This window comes from Selaginella moellendorffii, unplaced genomic scaffold, assembly GCF_000143415.4.
Source record: "Selaginella moellendorffii unplaced genomic scaffold, v1.0 SELMOscaffold_20, whole genome shotgun sequence".
In the NCBI taxonomy this organism is placed as follows: domain Eukaryota; kingdom Viridiplantae; phylum Streptophyta; class Lycopodiopsida; order Selaginellales; family Selaginellaceae; genus Selaginella; species Selaginella moellendorffii.
This window is the reverse complement of record NW_003314281.1, coordinates 900096-918582: the sequence shown is the minus strand read 5'-3', so window position 1 is coordinate 918582 and position 18487 is coordinate 900096. Positions and strand designations below refer to the sequence as shown.

At 44.8% G+C, this 18487-nt stretch overlaps 2 protein-coding genes across 5 annotated transcripts; one reads left to right on the top strand and one right to left on the bottom strand.

Annotated features, from left to right (window-relative positions):
• Positions 1-2363: 2363 nt before the first annotated feature.
• Positions 2364-5458, bottom strand: LOC9637293 (acyltransferase-like protein At1g54570, chloroplastic). 4 transcript variants are annotated; one of them, XM_024677990.1, is made up of 18 exons: positions 5110-5458; positions 4991-5048; positions 4739-4934; positions 4560-4664; positions 4319-4495; positions 4164-4261; positions 3958-4111; positions 3853-3909; positions 3726-3800; positions 3596-3675; positions 3502-3550; positions 3394-3450; positions 3234-3343; positions 3029-3166; positions 2877-2976; positions 2801-2816; positions 2683-2747; positions 2364-2610 (listed from the first exon to the last, which is right to left on the bottom strand). In XM_024677990.1, the coding sequence occupies exons 2-18, from the start codon at positions 5044-5046 to the stop codon at positions 2524-2526; spliced, it is 1620 nt and encodes a 539-aa protein (XP_024533758.1). In that variant the 5' UTR covers positions 5047-5048; positions 5110-5458; the 3' UTR covers positions 2364-2523. The 4 variants fall into 4 exon arrangements, with proteins under 4 accessions (XP_024533758.1, XP_024533756.1, XP_024533757.1 ...); XM_024677988.1 differs by having other exon boundaries at positions 4991-5458; XM_024677989.1 differs by having other exon boundaries at positions 3234-3340; positions 4991-5458.
• Positions 5459-5713: 255 nt separating this feature from the next.
• On the top strand, positions 5714-6820 carry LOC9637292 ((3S,6E)-nerolidol synthase). Its single transcript, XM_002972906.1, has one exon. The coding sequence runs from the start codon at positions 5714-5716 to the stop codon at positions 6818-6820; it is 1107 nt and encodes a 368-aa protein (XP_002972952.1).
• The last annotated feature ends 11667 nt before the right edge of the window (positions 6821-18487 follow it).

Below are 18487 nucleotides of genomic sequence, written 5' to 3'. Positions count from 1 at the left end.
CACTCGAACCGCTGAATCGTTGACGTTGTTGCAGTCAATCTATATCATAAATTCAATTCTTTTCAACAGTATTATGCAACTATCTGGGTCAAAATCTGAATTTGAATCAAAATCTGAATTTTCCATTCATCTTCTCCTCAGTGCCAGATCTGTTTGCTGGGAAGTTCTCTAATCGAAGAGCTGAGTGCTCTGGGATCCGGGTCAGATCGTTTTTCTGACGGGGCCAAGGGACTCGGGCAAATCGGCGCTTCTCTAGGCAGTTCTACTCTAGGCAGTGTGCCGGCGTGTTCCAGCCTACGTCGACATGCGGGTGAGGAGCAACAAAACTTGGCTGACAGTCTTGCAAAGTCTCTTGATGCGAAGGGCTTGGGATCTCGAAGTCTCCGTGGAGAAGATCTCGCTGAAGACTCCTTGGAGTTCGCTCAACTTTTGCGGGAAGGAGCAGGATTCCATCGACATGCTTTCGAGGGCTACATGTCCGCTCTGCTAAATCACCAGTCGGCTTTCTTCAATGGATTTCCCACGATCTTCATCGACGACGCTGGCTAGCTGGACCAGAACCGCAGCTGCCGAGCTGGATGCCCTACTGAAGCTCCTGGTGCGGATCTCTAAGCAGGCGAATGTGGCGAACGTGGTTTTCGCTTCATCAGAGAACTTTAAGGAATGGTTGGATAGCATCCGTGGTCATAAAATCGTCCAGCTAAATGTTGGCCACTTAAATGAAGAGGAGGTCAAAGAGTTCGTGAGGCTGAAGCTTTGGGATGACATCTATGCACACTGCGGGGGAGCCATTCTGCTGCTGCGACAGCTTCTGCGAGTGGCGCTACGCTCACAACCTGGTCAAGTCTGCAAAAACGGGGAGGTGGTGAAGCGGGACTACATGGCAAATGCCCGAAGCTTTGTTGTTGAAGGTTTCCGTCCAAACTTTCTGACCAAGATCGATGAGGCACCCACTGAGGAGTGAGGACTGGAAAAATGTGGTGGAAGCCATGGCAGCTGCCAAGGATGGAGTCGCATGAACTGTCTGTATCTGGAACTGCGCTTAAATCAATGATCCCCTCCAATACAGGGAGCCGACTCCTTGGGACAGGGACATCAACATATCGGCTCCGATTGTCATGCCAGTGAGATCAGTTTCTGGCTAATAGAATATTCTATATGATTTTTTAAACTATACTAAGCATGCATTTTGCATCAGCCATGACTTCCTGAAAAAATTACTAGCCACACTAAGTAGGATGTTATACATGCTTCAAAAGCCTTCTTGCTTAGAAACAGCTTCTTATGCTTCCTTTTTCGTTTCTTGTCCTGTGAAACTAAACCACAGAAAAACTGCTGGACGGAATCGCTTGCGACCTTTTGCGTCCCCTAGAAACATTCTCAAACTCATGGTAAATCGCTTTTGTCTCATTAATCACGTAAAAAAGCGGTGACCATATAAAGATCCAAGGCTGTAGAGGAGCTAGCAAACAACACTCTGGGTTTACTTGGAAGCTGCCCGCTGCTTGGACCGTGTGTATGAGCCTTTCGACTACTACGCGGCTGCTAAGTTATCCACTTAATCTTAATAAGTGGACAGCGCCTCTAAACAGTTGCATTTATGTTTTTCCAGGTCGGGTCGATCGAAATCGCTCGACAAGGTTGGGCGAAATGCTCAGTTCCAAACAGCGTGGGTGTGAGCCTTTGGGATCAACGCGTGTTCCTGATAATGGAGCAGAGCACACAACACTCTCTCTCTCTCTCTCTCTCACTCTCACACACACACACACACACACACACACACACACAAAAGAGATTGATTTTGCTTGTTTGCGGCTTTTCTCACAGCTTATGAGAGAGAGAGAGAGAGAGAGAGATTTTGCTTGTTTGCGGCTTTTCTCACAGCTTATTCCGAGGATGTTTACAAGTTTTGATGACAGCTCGCAAGTGAGCTGGTGAGCTGTGGTTTTCGAGTTTGACGCGCTTCAAAGATTGTGAAGCCTCAACTCAAAAGATTTCCACGTTTTGCTAATGTTTTGGAACCAGCTGGCCTACAAAGAAGAACAAAGCTTTGATCGAGAGAGCGTCCATCTCTTTCACTGACAGACCATAGTTTTGGTTCCAGGAATAAGTTCCGATTCGAGATAGAATTCGCACGCTCCCGGACATTCAACTAAGCTTTTTATAGAACAAATCGCTTTCTGGGGAAGTCTAAAAAGAAGGACGCGAGGTGTCGTTTGGGACAATTCAATGCGAGGAGGAAACCGCCAAACGATCGCAGCAGAAGGACTAGTACCGTACTTTCTTCGCGTTAAGTTGCCTGAAAACTTCAGGATCTCTTTGATCCTCTGAGGTGTCTTCGTTTGTCCATGAATCTCCAGGACTTCAATAAAAAAATCTCTGGGCCATGGTTAAATACATTGAGATCGATCACGATTTTCTTGCTGCTGGCCAAGGGAGAAGCAATCAGCCCAGGAATCACCAAATAGCAGTGCTCGGAAAGGTACATCTTCAGCTTGGACATTTGCCATTTTACAAGGCTGACTACACTAAAGAAGAGGAGGCACGCCTTCGTGTTGCTGGTAAAACTCTTTTCAGTCTGGCTACCATCCTTTCTTGCAACTCTCGCTCCTGCAGTATGAACATGAGAATCAATCAGAAACGACATAAATCTATAGCAATAAAAGGGTTGATGATGCATACTGGATCATCCTCGCGCACTTGTTTTAGCAGATTAATGCTCTTCTCGACTCTCTCTTTCATTAGCACTGCATATAACACACTTTAGGGACACAAATCTTAGTCAGACGCATTAACTTACTGTATAATTCTCGACACTGTTGGAAAACAAAATAATAGACAGGTAAGTGGAAAATAATAATCATTGAGGGTTTCACCTTTTCTCGATCGCCAATGTCAAAATCCACTCGAGAAGTATCCACAGGCTCGGCAAAGTGGAAGTAGATTCTCTTTAAATAATAAGGGAAAGGAATTGCACTTCATAAAAATAAAACGAAATGTGAAGAACAAACCAAAGGGAGAGCTCTACCTGGGAAGATTTGTGAAAGGAAATGTGCTGATGGGATGAACACTCTCAATATCCAGGTTAAGTGCTGTGTACACTTGCCTAACAACGTTACTCAATGGCGACTGTAAAATATCGTTTGAGTCCATAAATACTTTAAATCTGCAACCAAAACAAAAGGAACAATTTAAAGCTTCTAGCATTAAATCCTCTCTAGAATTTTACTCACGCTTCGTCGCCACCTAAAGCACCAAATGGAACGATGATCGCATTGAGACGGATAGCCATTCGAACAAAATCAGTAGTGGGTTTCCAAAAGAGTTTGTATTCTTCCCCCTGCTGTTGCCAGAGATGAATATCAAAATGGTCAAAAAACTATGACACCTCACCTTACGCTTGCAGACTTCTCTTGCACCACCCGGGAACAAAAGTACGTGCTGCCCTTCCTACACATAAATATCCCGAAGATCATATCATGCAGTTTTTACCACGCAAACCTTGAGGACTCTGTAAGCTTCGAACTTGTTGGCTTTAACACAGCCATATCTGTAAGAACGATTTTCAGAGCTGTAGCTATTTGGAAGGCCTTACTTTTCGAAAAAAGTTCCCACTGCAGACATCCAATGACCAGGATGAGCGAGAGTGCGGCACTTGAACCCTCGGAGAAACAGCTAGTAGCACAATGTCAAGAATAGTGTTTGCTACCAGGAAAACAAAATACCTCGTGAACAAGAACTGCTGAATCATATACACCAAATATTGTGTGGTTTCCGACAAACAACACGGGTCTTCCACGCTAAAAACTCACCGCCACCGTGAGAAACTAACTGGCATTTGAAACAACATACCAAGAGAGAAGGAGATGGCAAGTTGTCAGCCCCGGAGATGAATGGAGACGTCAAGAACTACAAAGAAAGACATTAGTAGCATTTTGCTAGCTCTTAATAACTTACACGCCATGGACCGAGTATATCGCCAAGTTGATCCATCGTCTCGTCTGGAACAGCGTTATTTGGCTGATCGTGGGATGCATTAGGATGATGAAAACCGTGATCATCCATGATCTCAGCCAAGTCTATGCAATCCTCGAGTAACGCCATATGTCCACTGAGTAAGAAAGGTGTTGGTAAAAGCCGTAAAATGATCCAGTATGTTTTACCTGTCTGGAAGAATGACCCTCTTGGAGTTTGGAATGAGACTTTGGAGCCGGATACCCTCGGCTAGCGACGCTAACATTCGATCCTTTGCCGAGGATAGCTGCCAGTCAAGCAAGATTTGATGGAAGCATGAGCTTGAATCATAAAACTCACTCACAATCAGCGTGGGCATCTGGATGGATCGAAGCTCGCCATCTGAAAGCTCCGCTTGATCGTTAAGCATGGATAAACGAAACGCAGCACACTCGGCAGGAACGAAGTCTATGGGCGAAAGAAGGTCGTCGTCTGTGGACGAAACACGGTTTCTCTTCACCATCAAAGGCAGGAGAATGTTCTGCAAACAGAGAACAAAGCCATGGTTTCTGAAAGAACTTGGTGGAGCGTCGACTTTACTTTACCTGAGCAAACTCGTAGAGAGGCTCCGGAAAAAGCGCGAGAATGCCAGTGTGACCAACAATGCTGGCAAGCTTGTTGCTTTGTGCCAAGTTCGTGGAAGGATTCACCTGTGATAACACACTGGGAAAACATGAGAATCAAAAAAAAAAAAAAAACTTTTCTTTTCTTCTGCTCGACATACCAAAACGAGACGAGACACAACATCGTCTGCCGCTCTAGCCAAATGCAAAGCCAAACGCCCTCCAAAAGACTCGCCAACCAGAATCACTTGCTCGTAACCTTTGGCCTCGTGTCTCAAGAGAGGAGCGAGCGTGGCCGTGAGTGACGACCAACCTGATCTGTTGCTGCTCGGGATGTATACACATCTTATGTCGTGGCTGCAATGGCGAAACTTTAGTCTAGTCGTGATTCTAAACACAAAGGCTACACGTACCCGGCAGCGACGAGAGATGGCAACTGCGGTCGAATCCCCTGGCCCGTGCAATCCATTCCTGGAACGTAAACGAGGAGAGATCTTCTGTGTGGAACGCGAGCGCTGGGTGGCACCAGCACCTTTAGCGGGTTGAGCAAAGTGACGTGAGTTCCCACACCCCGGGAGAAATCGGGAGTGGGGCAGCTCGGCACGGCAGCAAGGTCATCGACGAGGCTGCCATTCTGGGTCGCGGCGGATTGGAGCTCGGTGCTGGCACTAGCAATGAAAACTAGAGCCCTCTTCTTCATTGTAGAAGAAGCACTTCTTTTTCTTCTCGAGGAAGAGACATACCTGGGTTTGTAGAGGTGAGAAGGGAATAGGAGGGCGCTGGACGTTATGTCCACTCCCATTAAAATAGACTTCCAGATTGAGCATCCACAGTTCCCCTACCAAGACCCTTGAAATTTGTCAAAGAGAATGTTGCCACGCTCTCTTCTCTTTCTCCTTTTAACAAAATACATAAACTAAACCATTCAAGAAGATTTTAGAAGTTCTCGTAAACCAATTTTTAGGTGTGAAAACTAGGACGGCGTCCGTAGCCCTCCAAGGACAAAAGAGCGCGTGGTTTATGTACAACAGCTGCCGGTTTTCAAATCTCGTGGTGTTTCGACATGCAGAATTGGCAGTATATAAGCAGTAGCGAACTCCAAATCCACAGGCTCCTTCTAAGGGAAAAAAAATAAAATGAAAGATCTTTTCAGAATTTCAGGTGTCACTCATTTCGAGCTTCCGCTTCTTCCCAACAACATTCCATTTGCTTGCCACCCGGAATTCCAATCAATCAGCCTCAAAATCGACAAGTGGTTCCTTGGCAAGATGAGAATCGCCGACGAGACTTCCAAGAAGAAGGTGCTGGAGTCCAGGATTGGTTTGTACGCCTGTATGATGCATCCCCATGCTAAGAGAGAGAAGCTTGTTCTCGCCGGGAAACATCTCTGGGCCGTCTTCCTCCTTGACGATTTGCTGGAATCCAGCAGCAAACACGAGATGCCTCAGCTCAACCTCACCATCTCCAACCTTGCCAATGGAAATTCCGACGAGGATTACACAAATCCTCTGCTGGCTCTCTATCGAGAAGTTATGGAAGAGATCCGAGCTGCCATGGAGCCACCATTGCTGGATCGATACGTGCAGTGCGTGGGCGCTTCACTGGAAGCCGTGAAGGATCAAGTTCACCGCCGAGCCGAGAAGAGTATCCCTGGAGTGGAAGAATACAAGCTCGCCCGCCGTGCCACTGGATTTATGGAAGCTGTCGGCGGAATCATGACCGAGTTTTGCATCGGAATCCGCCTCAGCCAAGCTCAGATCCAGTCTCCAATCTTCCGGGAGCTCCTCAACTCTGTGTCTGATCACGTCATTCTCGTCAATGACCTGCTGTCCTTCCGGAAGGAGTTTTATGGTGGCGACTATCACCACAACTGGATCTCGGTTCTCTTGCACCACAGTCCCCGCGGGACTAGTTTCCAGGACGTAGTTGACCGCCTGTGCGAGATGATCCAAGCAGAAGAGCTCTCAATTTTGGCCTTGCGGAAGAAGATTGCTGACGAAGAAGGAAGCGACTCAGAGCTGACTAAGTTTGCAAGAGAGTTCCCAATGGTTGCTTCTGGGAGCCTAGTGTGGTCGTATGTCACTGGCCGCTACCATGGTTATGGTAATCCGCTGCTGACTGGGGAAATTTTCAGTGGAACTTGGCTGCTTCATCCCATGGCCACCGTCGTCTTGCCATCGAAGTTCAGAATGGATACCATGAGATTCTCTTTAGCTCCAAAAAAACGCGACTCGTTTCCCTGATAGTTTTCCTTTGATGTGCATAAAACGCGCTCGTTTTAGATTTTCCAACCTGTAAGTAAGAGCCAATTCCGTAACCTAAGAGCGAAAACTCCGTGTCGCTTTGTTCATCTTCCAGTTCTTTCCCAAGCCCATCAAACCATTCTAGTATATTCTCATACGGAAATAAAATCTAAATCATCCATCATCTCCACAATATATACAGTTTCCCAGATCGCAGGCCCAGTTCTGGTTGACATGGCTGTACTGCTTTTAGATGCTTTCTGAGATATCTTGGCCTTCTCCTCCCCTTCAAAACTATCTAGACAATCGGCAGTAGCTTCTGAAACAGCTGGTATACGTCTTACTTTGGAAAACTTTTTGCAGCCAATCGGCACGCGGCGCCTGGAGGCCCCACCCATGCAGCCGAAAAAAGCTTCCAACCTCTGCCCTTGCGAGGGATTGTTTTCCTTACCATAGCTAGTTCTCCTGAGCCAGTGAGGGATAAATTTCCTTTTACAGCACTCCTGTTGACGGACCGATGGCTGAGCAAAACCCTAGAACTTCGCCTGCTATCTATCAAGCAAAAGCGAGAGCCACAAGTGTAGTGTAGAAGGTTGATTTTCCCGTCCATGGGTTTGCATCATCAATAACAACTCTTGATCCAATGTACCCACACTTCACTTTCGCAAGAAGTCCTGGAAGACCAGGTGTGTATCCATGGCCTATTTTTTCTTGGCTCCAGATGAAGCACTGGGAAAACTGGAGCATCGCTGGTGGGAATTTTCTGTGAGGTCTCGCATTTTGGAGGTGGCATCTTCTTTCTCTCCCGCTCTCCATTTTTTTTCTCCACCAAAGGGGAGCAGAGCTTTCATAGCGGAGTCTTAAGTCCAAGTCATTCCAGCCACATCACCAGGAACAGCTTTTTCACCACCCCAGGGGGCTCATAGCATGGACAGTGTTATGCATTAAACACCAGTTTTGATTGCTCCAGGCGGCCACACTTTAAATGAAGTTATTACTGTTTATTAATCCAATTGATAAATTGAATATTTATATTTAGATGGTAGAATAAACAAGAATATACTAGAAAGTGTTTAGGAAAGCTTATAAATTATAAACTGTAAGGTCCAGGATATAATGCCATATATTAATATTAGCATAATGAGATTTTGATAACTGTTGAATTGGTTTCAATTTGAACCACTTGCTCCTATATATAAATTTGAATTTTTAGGCTAATGATATATACACATTTTTATATTTCACTTTCATATTCACACACTCATATTAAGTTTGATTGTCCTTAAGAAGTAGTTTTAATTGTCCCTAAAGAGTATTTGAATTTGAAAATTTAGTTTAAATTTAGTTTTTGCATCATCTAAATCTCACTTTCCTTATAGTTTTTTTAATTTCTTCTCTTTCACTTTTTCTTTTCATTTATTAGAGTAGTAGCCTACTCCTTTGACTCTGGAGTAGTAGTTGGTGTAGTTGTTCAATGCTATGTAGTTGCAATTGAACAATTAGACTTAATTGATGGTGACATATATAGCATATAATACAACTCCTTTTGCTCTTGTTATCAATCCCCATGTCCAACCAAAGTTTTTTCATAGGAATCTTAAGGATGATATGTATTATTAGTTTGATCATTTACAGTGATTACTACATATCATTCTTGGGATGATGTTTAGCATTTGCATGAGTTCCCCACGTGCCTCTAAAGGACAACGCTGCAAATGTACAATAGTTGAGTATAACTACTCATGTAGATTGGAGCAAACTTTTAGATGTCTTCAAACACACATTTAGATATATCAATAATTGTGATAATGCTTTCCAACAATTGCATCATCTTTATTAAAAGCCATTTAAGTCAGAGATGCAATTTGACATTTATTTCCTAAACCTTTTACTTCATGTGGAGCTAAGTATATTAGAGCAGATCAAGTCCTTAGGCATATGAATTTTATCTTATCACGAAGACTAATAGGAGTATTCACTTTTACATCAACTATTGTCTATTAAATAAAGTGACTATCCTAGATATATATTCTTTTCTTCACACTACTAATCTTCTAGATTATCTAGGGAGGAATCATTGGTTCACCAAGTTGGATTTTGTTTTTGGGTACTGACAAGTGCTGATAATTGAGAATAATATTCTCAAAGACTGTTTTTTATATATCATTTGGTTTGTACAAATTTTTAGTGATGCCATTTGAAGTTGGTGCAAAATAGTGCAACCTTGAGCATCAGGACCATCTCATCTACAACCGACTGGTTAGATAGATCTATTAGCTATATAAGTCTTTTTATTAATTGAAGATGCAATGTGATGTTATTTGATATGTGCGTAGTTGTGTTTAGTGCTAAACTCCTAATACTCTCCCTTATGTTGCGGAAGGATAGTTGAAGTCAATTGTAATTTCTCATCCATTTGAGTTGGTGGCATTTGATTTGATGGGGCCTTTTCTATAGTCGATTGTTAGCAATGAATATATCATTATTACTTTTGATTATTTAACTCATTGGGTGGAAGTTGGTGCTCTTTTTAATGTGTTAGCGACTACTGTTAAATACTTTTTCCTCAATTAAGTGGTGTTCCAACGTTCATATCCAAAGTGAATTCTCTTGGATAATAGTCTTATATTTATGGTTGAAGGATTTCATCTTTTAACATCCCGATTGAGGATACATTACACTTTCATAAGTGTTTATCATCCATAGACAAATGGTTTAATAAAACAGCTTATTCTGACCTTTAAAGGGATGATTGTGAAATATGTGAACTTTTAACATTAAGATTAAGATTGTTCCTTATTGTTCCTTTAGTATATGTATATCATAGGGGTATAAAATTCTATTGGTGCTTTATGTAAGGAACCAACTCGCCGAGGTGTCGTAGGCTAAAAGAACCCCAAACACATGACCAAAATGACAAAGAGTTCATCGGATGGGACCAAGTCGAAGATTGAGTCCAAGACTGACTCTAGGACCGAGTTCGAGATAGAGTCTGGAATCGAGTCCGAGACCAACTCGGGGACCGAGTTCGAGTCCGAGTTCGAGACCGAGTTCGAGACCGAGTCCGAGATCCGAAATCGGGTCCGAGACCGAGTCCGAGGTCGAGTCCGAGGTCGGGTCCAAGATTGGGTCCAAGATCGAGTCCGAGATCGAGTCCGAGATCGAGTCCGAAACCGAATCCGAAGTCAGATCCGAAATCGGGTCCGAGATCGAGCCAGAGACTAAGTCCAAATACTAATACGGGTCAAGGGGTGAAAGCCCAAAGCGTGCGTCTCCCAGGGGGGGGGGGGGGGGCTTCAGGGGGTTCCAAAAGTATAGTAGGGATAGTGAGGTCCAAGAACCAGTCTTGAAGGAACTCTCTAGTGGTGCTTCTAAACTGACTTGAGGTTGAAATTGGGGCCCAAGGGCCTTGGGTGGGAATGAACATGGGCTTTAATGGTGCTGGAAGGGCCCCCCCGGGAAATGCTCAAAAACAGCTCCCCCTCCCCAAAGGGAAACTGACTGCGGTGCTCCCGGCTCATGTGGAGTGGTGCCCCACTTGAGTACCTTGTGGCTCATTGGTTCTCGCCCTTCCTAGGGGTTTGGGCCTTCCCTTTGGGATGGAAGTGGGGGGGGGTAGAGGTACCCATACCGGGCCGTTAGGCCACGGTGTTTCACCCCGACGTCCCGAAGCAAGTGCTACACCCAAGACTTGGGATTTAGAGGGTCCCATGATCAAGTTTTGTGGTACCAAGGGGTGTTAGGAATCTGGAGGCTTGGTGTGCTTGGCTGCTTGTGCCTGCGGGGAGTGTAGCCGAACCTTAAGTCCAGTCTAACCCGGGGAGGGGGATTGGGAGAGATTTGGGGTATCCGTAGATGGATGGCTAACACTCCGTTGCTCGTGCAGTGAGTAGCTGAAACCAAGTAGGAGCTGGTACCATAGGCGGGAACCTTGGCGAGGGAACTTAGCACAAGCCAAGGTAGAGTTGGTCGGATAGACGAGGTAAGCTGGCAAATTGGAAAGGAAAAATTTGTGGCTTACAATTTGGTATCGGAGCCTCTTCCTCAGTTCTAGCGAAGGATAGAGGCGGATTGCTGAGAGATGGCAAGGGTAGGACATAAGCGAACCCAGGCAGAGACGGAACCTCCTCCAGAGCTAGAGCCTCCGGTCGAACAGGAGGCTATGGATGAGGAATCCTTGCATGAGGAGGACTCCAGTGAGGCAACTTCCAAATAGGAGTCTGGTGGTGAGGTTCGGTCGTCCAAGGCTCGATTGGACATTCTAGAAGGACAATTGGCACAGACCAATACCCTGCTGGAGACTCTTATACGCAAGCTAAAGCGTGATGAGAAGCGGAAGAAAAAGCAAAAGACTGCGGATGCTGGCAGTGCAGAAGGTGCGGACCCTTCGGCAGGGACTGAGGCAAAACCAGACAAGGTCAAATAGACCGAAGTGGAATGAGTCCCTCAGGCAGTTCCCAAGTACAAACCAAAGCCCCCACCGGTCTTCAAGGGAGTGAACGACTATAAGGTGGTGGAGGATTGGTTTTATGATATGGAGGACTACTTCCGAGTGTTGCGATTACCGAGCTCGGAGAAGGTCCCATGTGCAAAACCATACTTGGCAGATAATGCCAAGTCTTGGTGGAGAACGACAAAGGCCAACGAAGGACTGGTGGCCACTTGGGAAATGATGAAGGCGAGGATCCGCACAACTTACGTTCCTCCGAATACTACTCTGCATCTAAGGGACGAGCTGAGTAGGCTAAAGCAGACCGGAACCATTCAGGAGTATGTGAATGGGTTTATGGCAAAGAGGATACTTGTCACGGACATGGGGGATATGGATGCATTCCATGCCTTCATATCAGGCTTGCAAACCTGGGCTCACAGTGAGGTGATGCGTTAGAACCCGACCAAATACAAGGAAGCGTTGGATGTGGTCATCAAGGTGCATTTCAACGATAACCTACGAAAGTGGAACACAACAGGATTAGGGTCCACATTTAGCAAATAGGCCAAACCAAGGGGAACGTATAGCAAAGGGAAATTCAAAAAGAGTTTCTCTAAGAATGAGTCCTTAGGGTTCCGGAAAGGCAAATCCGGTGGCCAGCGAGCGAGCACGTGGGGGAGTCAAGCGAAAAGAGACAAACCCAGGGATAAGAAGGTCAAGTTGTATAGCAGCGTGGGAAATAACATATGCTACAACTGCGGTGAAGCGGGACACTTTTCAAGAGAATGTCCCTACCCGAAGAAGGCCAGAGCCAATATGGCCATCAAGTCGGGTGAAGTCCAAACTGAGGTATGTGATCCAGTCCCTAACTCAAAGTTACTCATTACACGAGCAACTTTGGTAGAGAGTCATTCGCGACATCTACTAGCCCTCCGAGGGAAGCTCGGAGGTAGCTTTGTTAAGATCCTTATTGACATGGGTGCTTCGGATAATTTTGTGGCTGCAGACATAGTCCGGCAAGCCGGACTAACGGTGCAGTGGCTAGGCGAACCAAGGACTATAGAGTTTGTTCAAGGTAGCCAAAGCACCAATGAGGTACTTCGACAAGCGAGAGTCAAAGTGGGAACTTGGAAGGTGGACATGGATTTCACCGTGTTAGACATGGTGGGGTTTGACGTGATCTTCAGAATGGATTGGTTCAATCGGTTCGTGGTAGCCTTGCATGGACAAGGTAGGAACCTTGTGGTACTGGCGAATGCCCAAGGAAGAAGATCTAGGGTGGAGGCCCAAGATCTAAAGGTAGGGCAAAGCAAGGCCAAAGATTCCTGCTTAAACCTGATGTCCACAAGAGGACAACTCACTAAAGGAACTAAGTCAGCCTTTTTGTGCTTACTCTCGATGAAGAGTGACAAAATGACAGGAACGGAAAAAGTACCTTTAGTGATCCAGCGGGTGTTGAACCAATTCCAGGATACCATGCCGGAGGAGCTACCAGCGGGGCTGCCCCCATCACGACCGATAGAACATAAGATTGAGCTGGTCGAGGGTGCTGAGGCGGTGGTTCGTCCCCCTTATCGTTTGAACGAAAAAGAACTCAAGGAGCTCAAGTGCAAACTAGAGGAGTTGGTGGATAAAGGGTATGTTAAGTTGAGCAAGTCGCCGTATGGGGCACCAGTGTTATTTGTGAAAAAGAAAGATGGATCTATGCGCATGTGCATAGACTACTGGTTGCTCAACAAGTATACAAAGAAGAACAAGTACCCTTTGCCAAGGATTGAGGACCTGTTCGATAGGTTGGGTAAGGCAAAATACTTCTCGAGGATTGACCTAAGGTCAAGATACTACCAGATCAGGGTAGCCGAGGAAGATGTCGAGAAGACAACCTGTCGAATGAGGTATGGGAGCTTTGAGTTTCTGGTGATGCCCTTCGGGCTATGTAATGTGCCGGCAACGTTTTCGGCACTAATGAACCACATCTTTGTACCCTATCTGGATCATTTCGTGGTCGTCTATATCGACGACATCCTGATCTATAGCGAGACGCTAGAAGAGCATGCCGAACACTTGGTGAAGGTGTTTGAAAAACTAAGGGAACACAAACTGTATGCTAAAGAGAGCAAATGTGACTTTGCTCAACAAGAGGTAAAGTTTCTCGGGCATGTGGTGGGCCAGGACGGGCTCAAGGTGGACCTGGAGAAGGTCCAAGCGATCCAGGAATGGGAGCGACCATCGAATGTACACGAGTTGAGGGCATTCCTGGGGCTATGCAACTACTATTGAAAGTTTATCAAACACTATTCGAGAGTAGCCCTACCCTTAACGGACCAAATAGGAAAAGGGAAGATGGTGTGGATAGCGGAATGCGAGGCGGCATTCGTCCACCTCAAAGGGAAGTTGAGGAAGGCTCCCGTATTGGCATTACCAGACTTTGGTAAGGACTCTGAGGTAGAAACGGATGCTTCGGACTTTGCGTTGGGTGCAGTTTTGAAGCAAGACAACCATCCGGTAGCGTTCTTCTCGAAGAAGTTGGACAAGGCTCAACGGAAGTGGCTTGCCCACGAGAAGGAATTGTTTGTGGTGGTCAAGGCACTCAAGGAGTGGCAACACTACCTTGGGAGACACTTCAAGGTTTACAGACAATGTGGCAACGAAACACTTCTTGTCACAGCCCGACCTGAGAGGGAAACAAGGTCGGTGGGCCAATGCCTTGGCCGAGTTTGATTGCGAGATTCTGTACAAGCCTGGGAAGAGCAACATCGTGGCAGATGTGCTAAGTCGAAAAGCGAGCTTGAGGTTGGCAATATCCAGCGCAACAGCAACCTTCTGGGACGATGTGCGGACAACATATGAGAACGATGGTCTAGCACAAGAAGTGTTGCTGAGGAATCTAGAGGCACGGGAAGCTCACCAGAGAGGTGAGCTACCAACGGAAGAGAAAACGGGCTATGCGGAACGCAACGGACTCATCTATTACAAGCAAACGAGGGTGTATGTTCCAAAAGGGGAACTAAGGAAGGTGGCCTTAGAAAAGTGTCATGACGGACCTCTTGTGGGACACGGCGGAGTGCCCAAGACGATAGGCTTACTCAAGAGGAAGTACCATTGGCCAGATATGGCTAAGGACGTCCAAGACTATGTAAGACATGTCCAACATGTCAGCAGGTAAAAGCCGTGACTAAGGCTAGTGGGGGCTTGTTGCAAAGCATCCCAATTCCAGATCGTCCGTGGAAATGTCTTACGATGGACTTCATCACGGGACTCCCCCCAAGCGAGGGGTTTGATGCGATATTCGTGGTGGTGGACCGATTTTCAAAAATGGCACATTTTATGCGCGAGATCTAGTGGAGGAATTTCTGCAAGGCAGAACTCTATGTACTTATGCAAAGTTCAATTAAAAATATCAATTTGCAAAGTTGAGCAAGTGGCATATGTTGGGACCTGAAGGCGCGCCGAAGGTAAGCTAATTAGCATGGGTTGGATAGATCGATCAGGCGTAGGGCACTACGCCCGACTCCACGCAGGGATGTCGAATCCATAGACGTATTCTACGGTGGTTGGGTTCGAGTCCCAACCCCCTAGTAAAGCAAGGCTGGGTTCAAGTCCCGACCCTATACTAGGGCGTGGTGAGGTGAGGGGTATAGGGACACCTATATTCCGTTGTCATGGGCTCTTGGCCGGGGAGGCTAACTTAGGCACACCGCTAAGTGGGGGGATGCCCCCGGAGACATGGTCAACAAGTCGTAGGATAAAACGAGATGTTCGATGCGGGCATCGAACTTCTTCTATGGGTGGTGGAGTTGTAAGGAACCAACTCGCCGAGGTGTCATAAGCTAAAGGAACCCCAAACGCATGACCAAATGTAAGCAACCAAAGAGAACAACTCGAGAGACAATCCATGGGGTTTAAATATAGAGGGAAAGGGCCCATGAACAAGAATGCACCCCCTTTTCCAATCGGTTAAGGGTCTTGGGATATTTGGGGTTAAATGTCCTTGGGTTTGAATAGTACTGGGCTGGGTGACCTCCCGGGAAGTCCAAACTCAGGACCTTACATTTGGTATCAGAGCTAGGTTTCGGGTCCGACTCTGTTGGTTGGCTAGGGGAATCGCACCACATGTTGATTGACATCTGGCTGGTCTAGTTTGCTCCCGCTGGGCTCAACCTGAGGGGTAGGGTGTCAAGAGAGCGGGGTTCTCGGGAGAGCTGCGGCTCTCAGCTTCCATTCACGAGGGCGTGAACTTGCAGGGAAGCGTGGTGGATTGTAAGCAACCAAAGGGAACGACTCAAAAGATGATCCATAGGGGTTCAAATATAGAGGGAAAGGGCCCATGAATAAGAGTGCACCCCCTTTTCCAATCGGTTAAGGGTCTTGGGATATTTGGGGTTAAGCGTCCTTGGGTTTGAATAGTACTGGGCTGAGTGACCTCCCAGGAAGTCTAAACTCAGGAGCTTACACCAAAATAACAAAGAGTTCATCGGATGGGACCAAGTCGAAGATCGAGTCCGAGACCGACTCGGGGACCGAGTTCGAGTCCGAGTTCGAGACCAAGTTCGAGACGGAGTCCAAGATCCGAAATCGGGTCCGAGACCGAGTCCGAGGTCGAGTCCGAGGTCGGGTCCAAGATTGGGTCCGAGATCAAGTCCGAGACCGAATCCGAAATCGGGTCTGAGATCGAGCCAGAGACTAAGTCCAAATACTACTGTGGGCTGCAGGGGGTTCCAAAAGTATAGTAGGGATAGTGAGGTCCAGGAACCAGTCTTGAAGGAACTCTCTAGTGGTGCTTCCAAACTGACTTGAGGTTGAGATTGGGGCCGAGGGGCCTTGGGTGGGAGTGAGCATGGGCTTGAGTGGTGCTGGAGGGGCCACCCAGGGAAGTGCTCAAGAACAACTCCCACTCCCGAAAGGGAAACCGACTGCGGTGCTCCCGGCTCATGTGGAGTGGTGCCCCACTTGAGTACCTTGTGGCTCATTGGTCCTCGCCCTTCCTAGGGGCTTGGGCCTTCCCTTCAGGATGGAAGTGGGGGGGTAGAGGTACCCATACCGGGCCGTTAGGCCACGGTGTTTTGCCCCGACGTCCCAAAGCAAGTGCTACACCCAAGACTTGGGATTTAGAGGGTCCCATGATCAAGTTTTGTGGTACCAAGGGGTGTTAGGAATCTGGAGGCTTGGTGTGCTTGGCTGCTTGTGCCTGTAGGGAGTGTAGCCGAACCTTAAGTCCAGTCTAACCTAGGGAGGGGGATTGGGAAAGATTTGGGGTATCCGTAGATGGATGGCTAACACTTCGTTGCTCGTGCAATGAGTAGCTGAAACCAAGTAGGAGCTGGTACCATAGGCGGGAACCTTGGCGAGGGAACTTAGCACAAGCCAAGGTAGAGTTGGTCGGATAGACGAGGTAAACTAGCAAATTGGAAAGGAAAAATTTGTGGCTTACACTTCACTATATAAACTCTTATATAGTCATGATCCAATACTAACAACAGAGTTGAGTTTACTTTTGATATTGTTACAAGTTGTTTTCATATTTAAACAAAAACATATATTCTATAGATACCAAAATGTTCCAAAAACATATTTATAAATTATGAATACAAGATTAGTCTAAATAAATAACAACCATTATATGGTAGAATATCCTAGAATATCCAAGCATATTTTAGGTATATCCATTACCACCCCAACCAAAAACATATAAATGTAAATATATGTATGCTTATATTTAAAATGTTAATAACAGTTAATCTTAATAACTATTCTTTGACTTTTTCTAGGTCTATATTAGTGTTATATTAATAATTATTATTTATTTAATTTTTATTAATCTTTTTAAAATCTTAATGCTTGAAATTTATTCATATTCTCTAGTAATACCATTCAATTATGAGAAACTTTGCATTAATTCTATATTTTTACTTTTTATTGTGATATGTAGGATTATTAAGACTAATAATACTTATTGTATAAAGTATACAATGCAATATATGGAGACATTATAATTTTTTTAAAATAATTATTAAATTTGAATTGATATTCTTTATGTGTGTGTGTGTGTGTGTGTGTGTGTGTGTGTGTATAAATTTATAAATATCTCTTCTTTGATCCTTGTCATGTATTTCTTAGTAATACTTGCCAACACTGCTATTGTGTTGAGGACTAAAGACCCACCAATAGAGACATATATACATATATATGTATATATGTATATATGTATATATACATATATACATATATATGTATATATGTCTCTATTCTATCTATATATCTTGTCACTAGTATATGAACGATGTAATTCTAATACGGTGAGGAAGCCCCAATGGTCAATGGGACTTAGTTGGTGGGTCTTTAGTCCTCAACACAATGGCAGTGTTGGCAAGTATTACTAAGAAATACATGACAAGGATCAAAGAAGAGATATTTATAAATTAGTGAGAAATGGTCTTTTCTTATGCACCCCTTTTAATCTTTTTTTTAAATAAATAGGTGGTGTCCATTTAATATAATTGACCATTATTGCACAATAGAATGTTGGCCATAGAGTAGGATCATAGGATTAAAATAGAGAATAGTTCCTCTATTCTTTCTGTTTAGAAAAGTATAAACAACCACAGACTAATGATTGTTGCAAAACAAATTAAAATGATCAAAAAATTAAAAAAACTTTACCTTTTAAAAATTAAAAAAACCCTAATAATATAACCTATTCATATTTTGCACTTCCTTTATGAAGCTGGTTTTGAATATGCTCAATTTGATGCAATTATCTACTGCATTGTTTAACACTCATTTTTGAGGCAAAAGAGAATTTAAATTCTTCTTAAGTAGACATAGTGTGAAAGCTAAACATAGAAGGTTCCAACTTGTTGACATTACATTAAAATATTACATGATATTTAGTTCATATACTGGTGACGTTAAGTTAAAATATAGGACATTAAGTTTTGTATCTATCTTGTTTCTGAGTAGATTCGTGCAAGCAATACCCTTCTGATTTTGTCAATCTATACATATTTTAAGAAGAAGAAAAATATTTTATAAAAATTAAAAACTTGCAAAAGTGAAAGATCTGGATTTTCCCATACTAGATACCTATAATTTATCCTTTTATAGTTGTTTGTGTGGAGATTTTGGGTTCCTTGCAATATGCAATATCCTAACCACACCAAAAAGAAGTAGATGAAAAGCCTAGAAACAAAGGATTCAATCTTTACTTTTTCTTGGATTAATATCCTTAAATGGAA

Bases quoted from the DNA above. Each gene is read 5' to 3' on its own strand.
- LOC9637292 (XM_002972906.1), top strand. From the start codon at position 5,714: ATGAAAGATCTTTTCAGAATTTCAGGTGTCACTCATTTCGAGCTTCCG.
- LOC9637293 (XM_024677988.1), bottom strand. From the start codon at position 5,379: ATGGGAGTGGACATAACGTCCAGCGCCCTCCTATTCCCTTCTCACCTC. The intron at 3,910-3,957 runs GTAAGTTATTAA...CTTTCTTTGTAG, and splicing joins ATATACTCGGTCCATGGCGT to TTCTTGACGTCTCCATTCAT. The intron at 2,611-2,682 runs GTATGCATCATC...TTCATACTGCAG, and splicing joins AAGTGCGCGAGGATGATCCA to GAGCGAGAGTTGCAAGAAAG.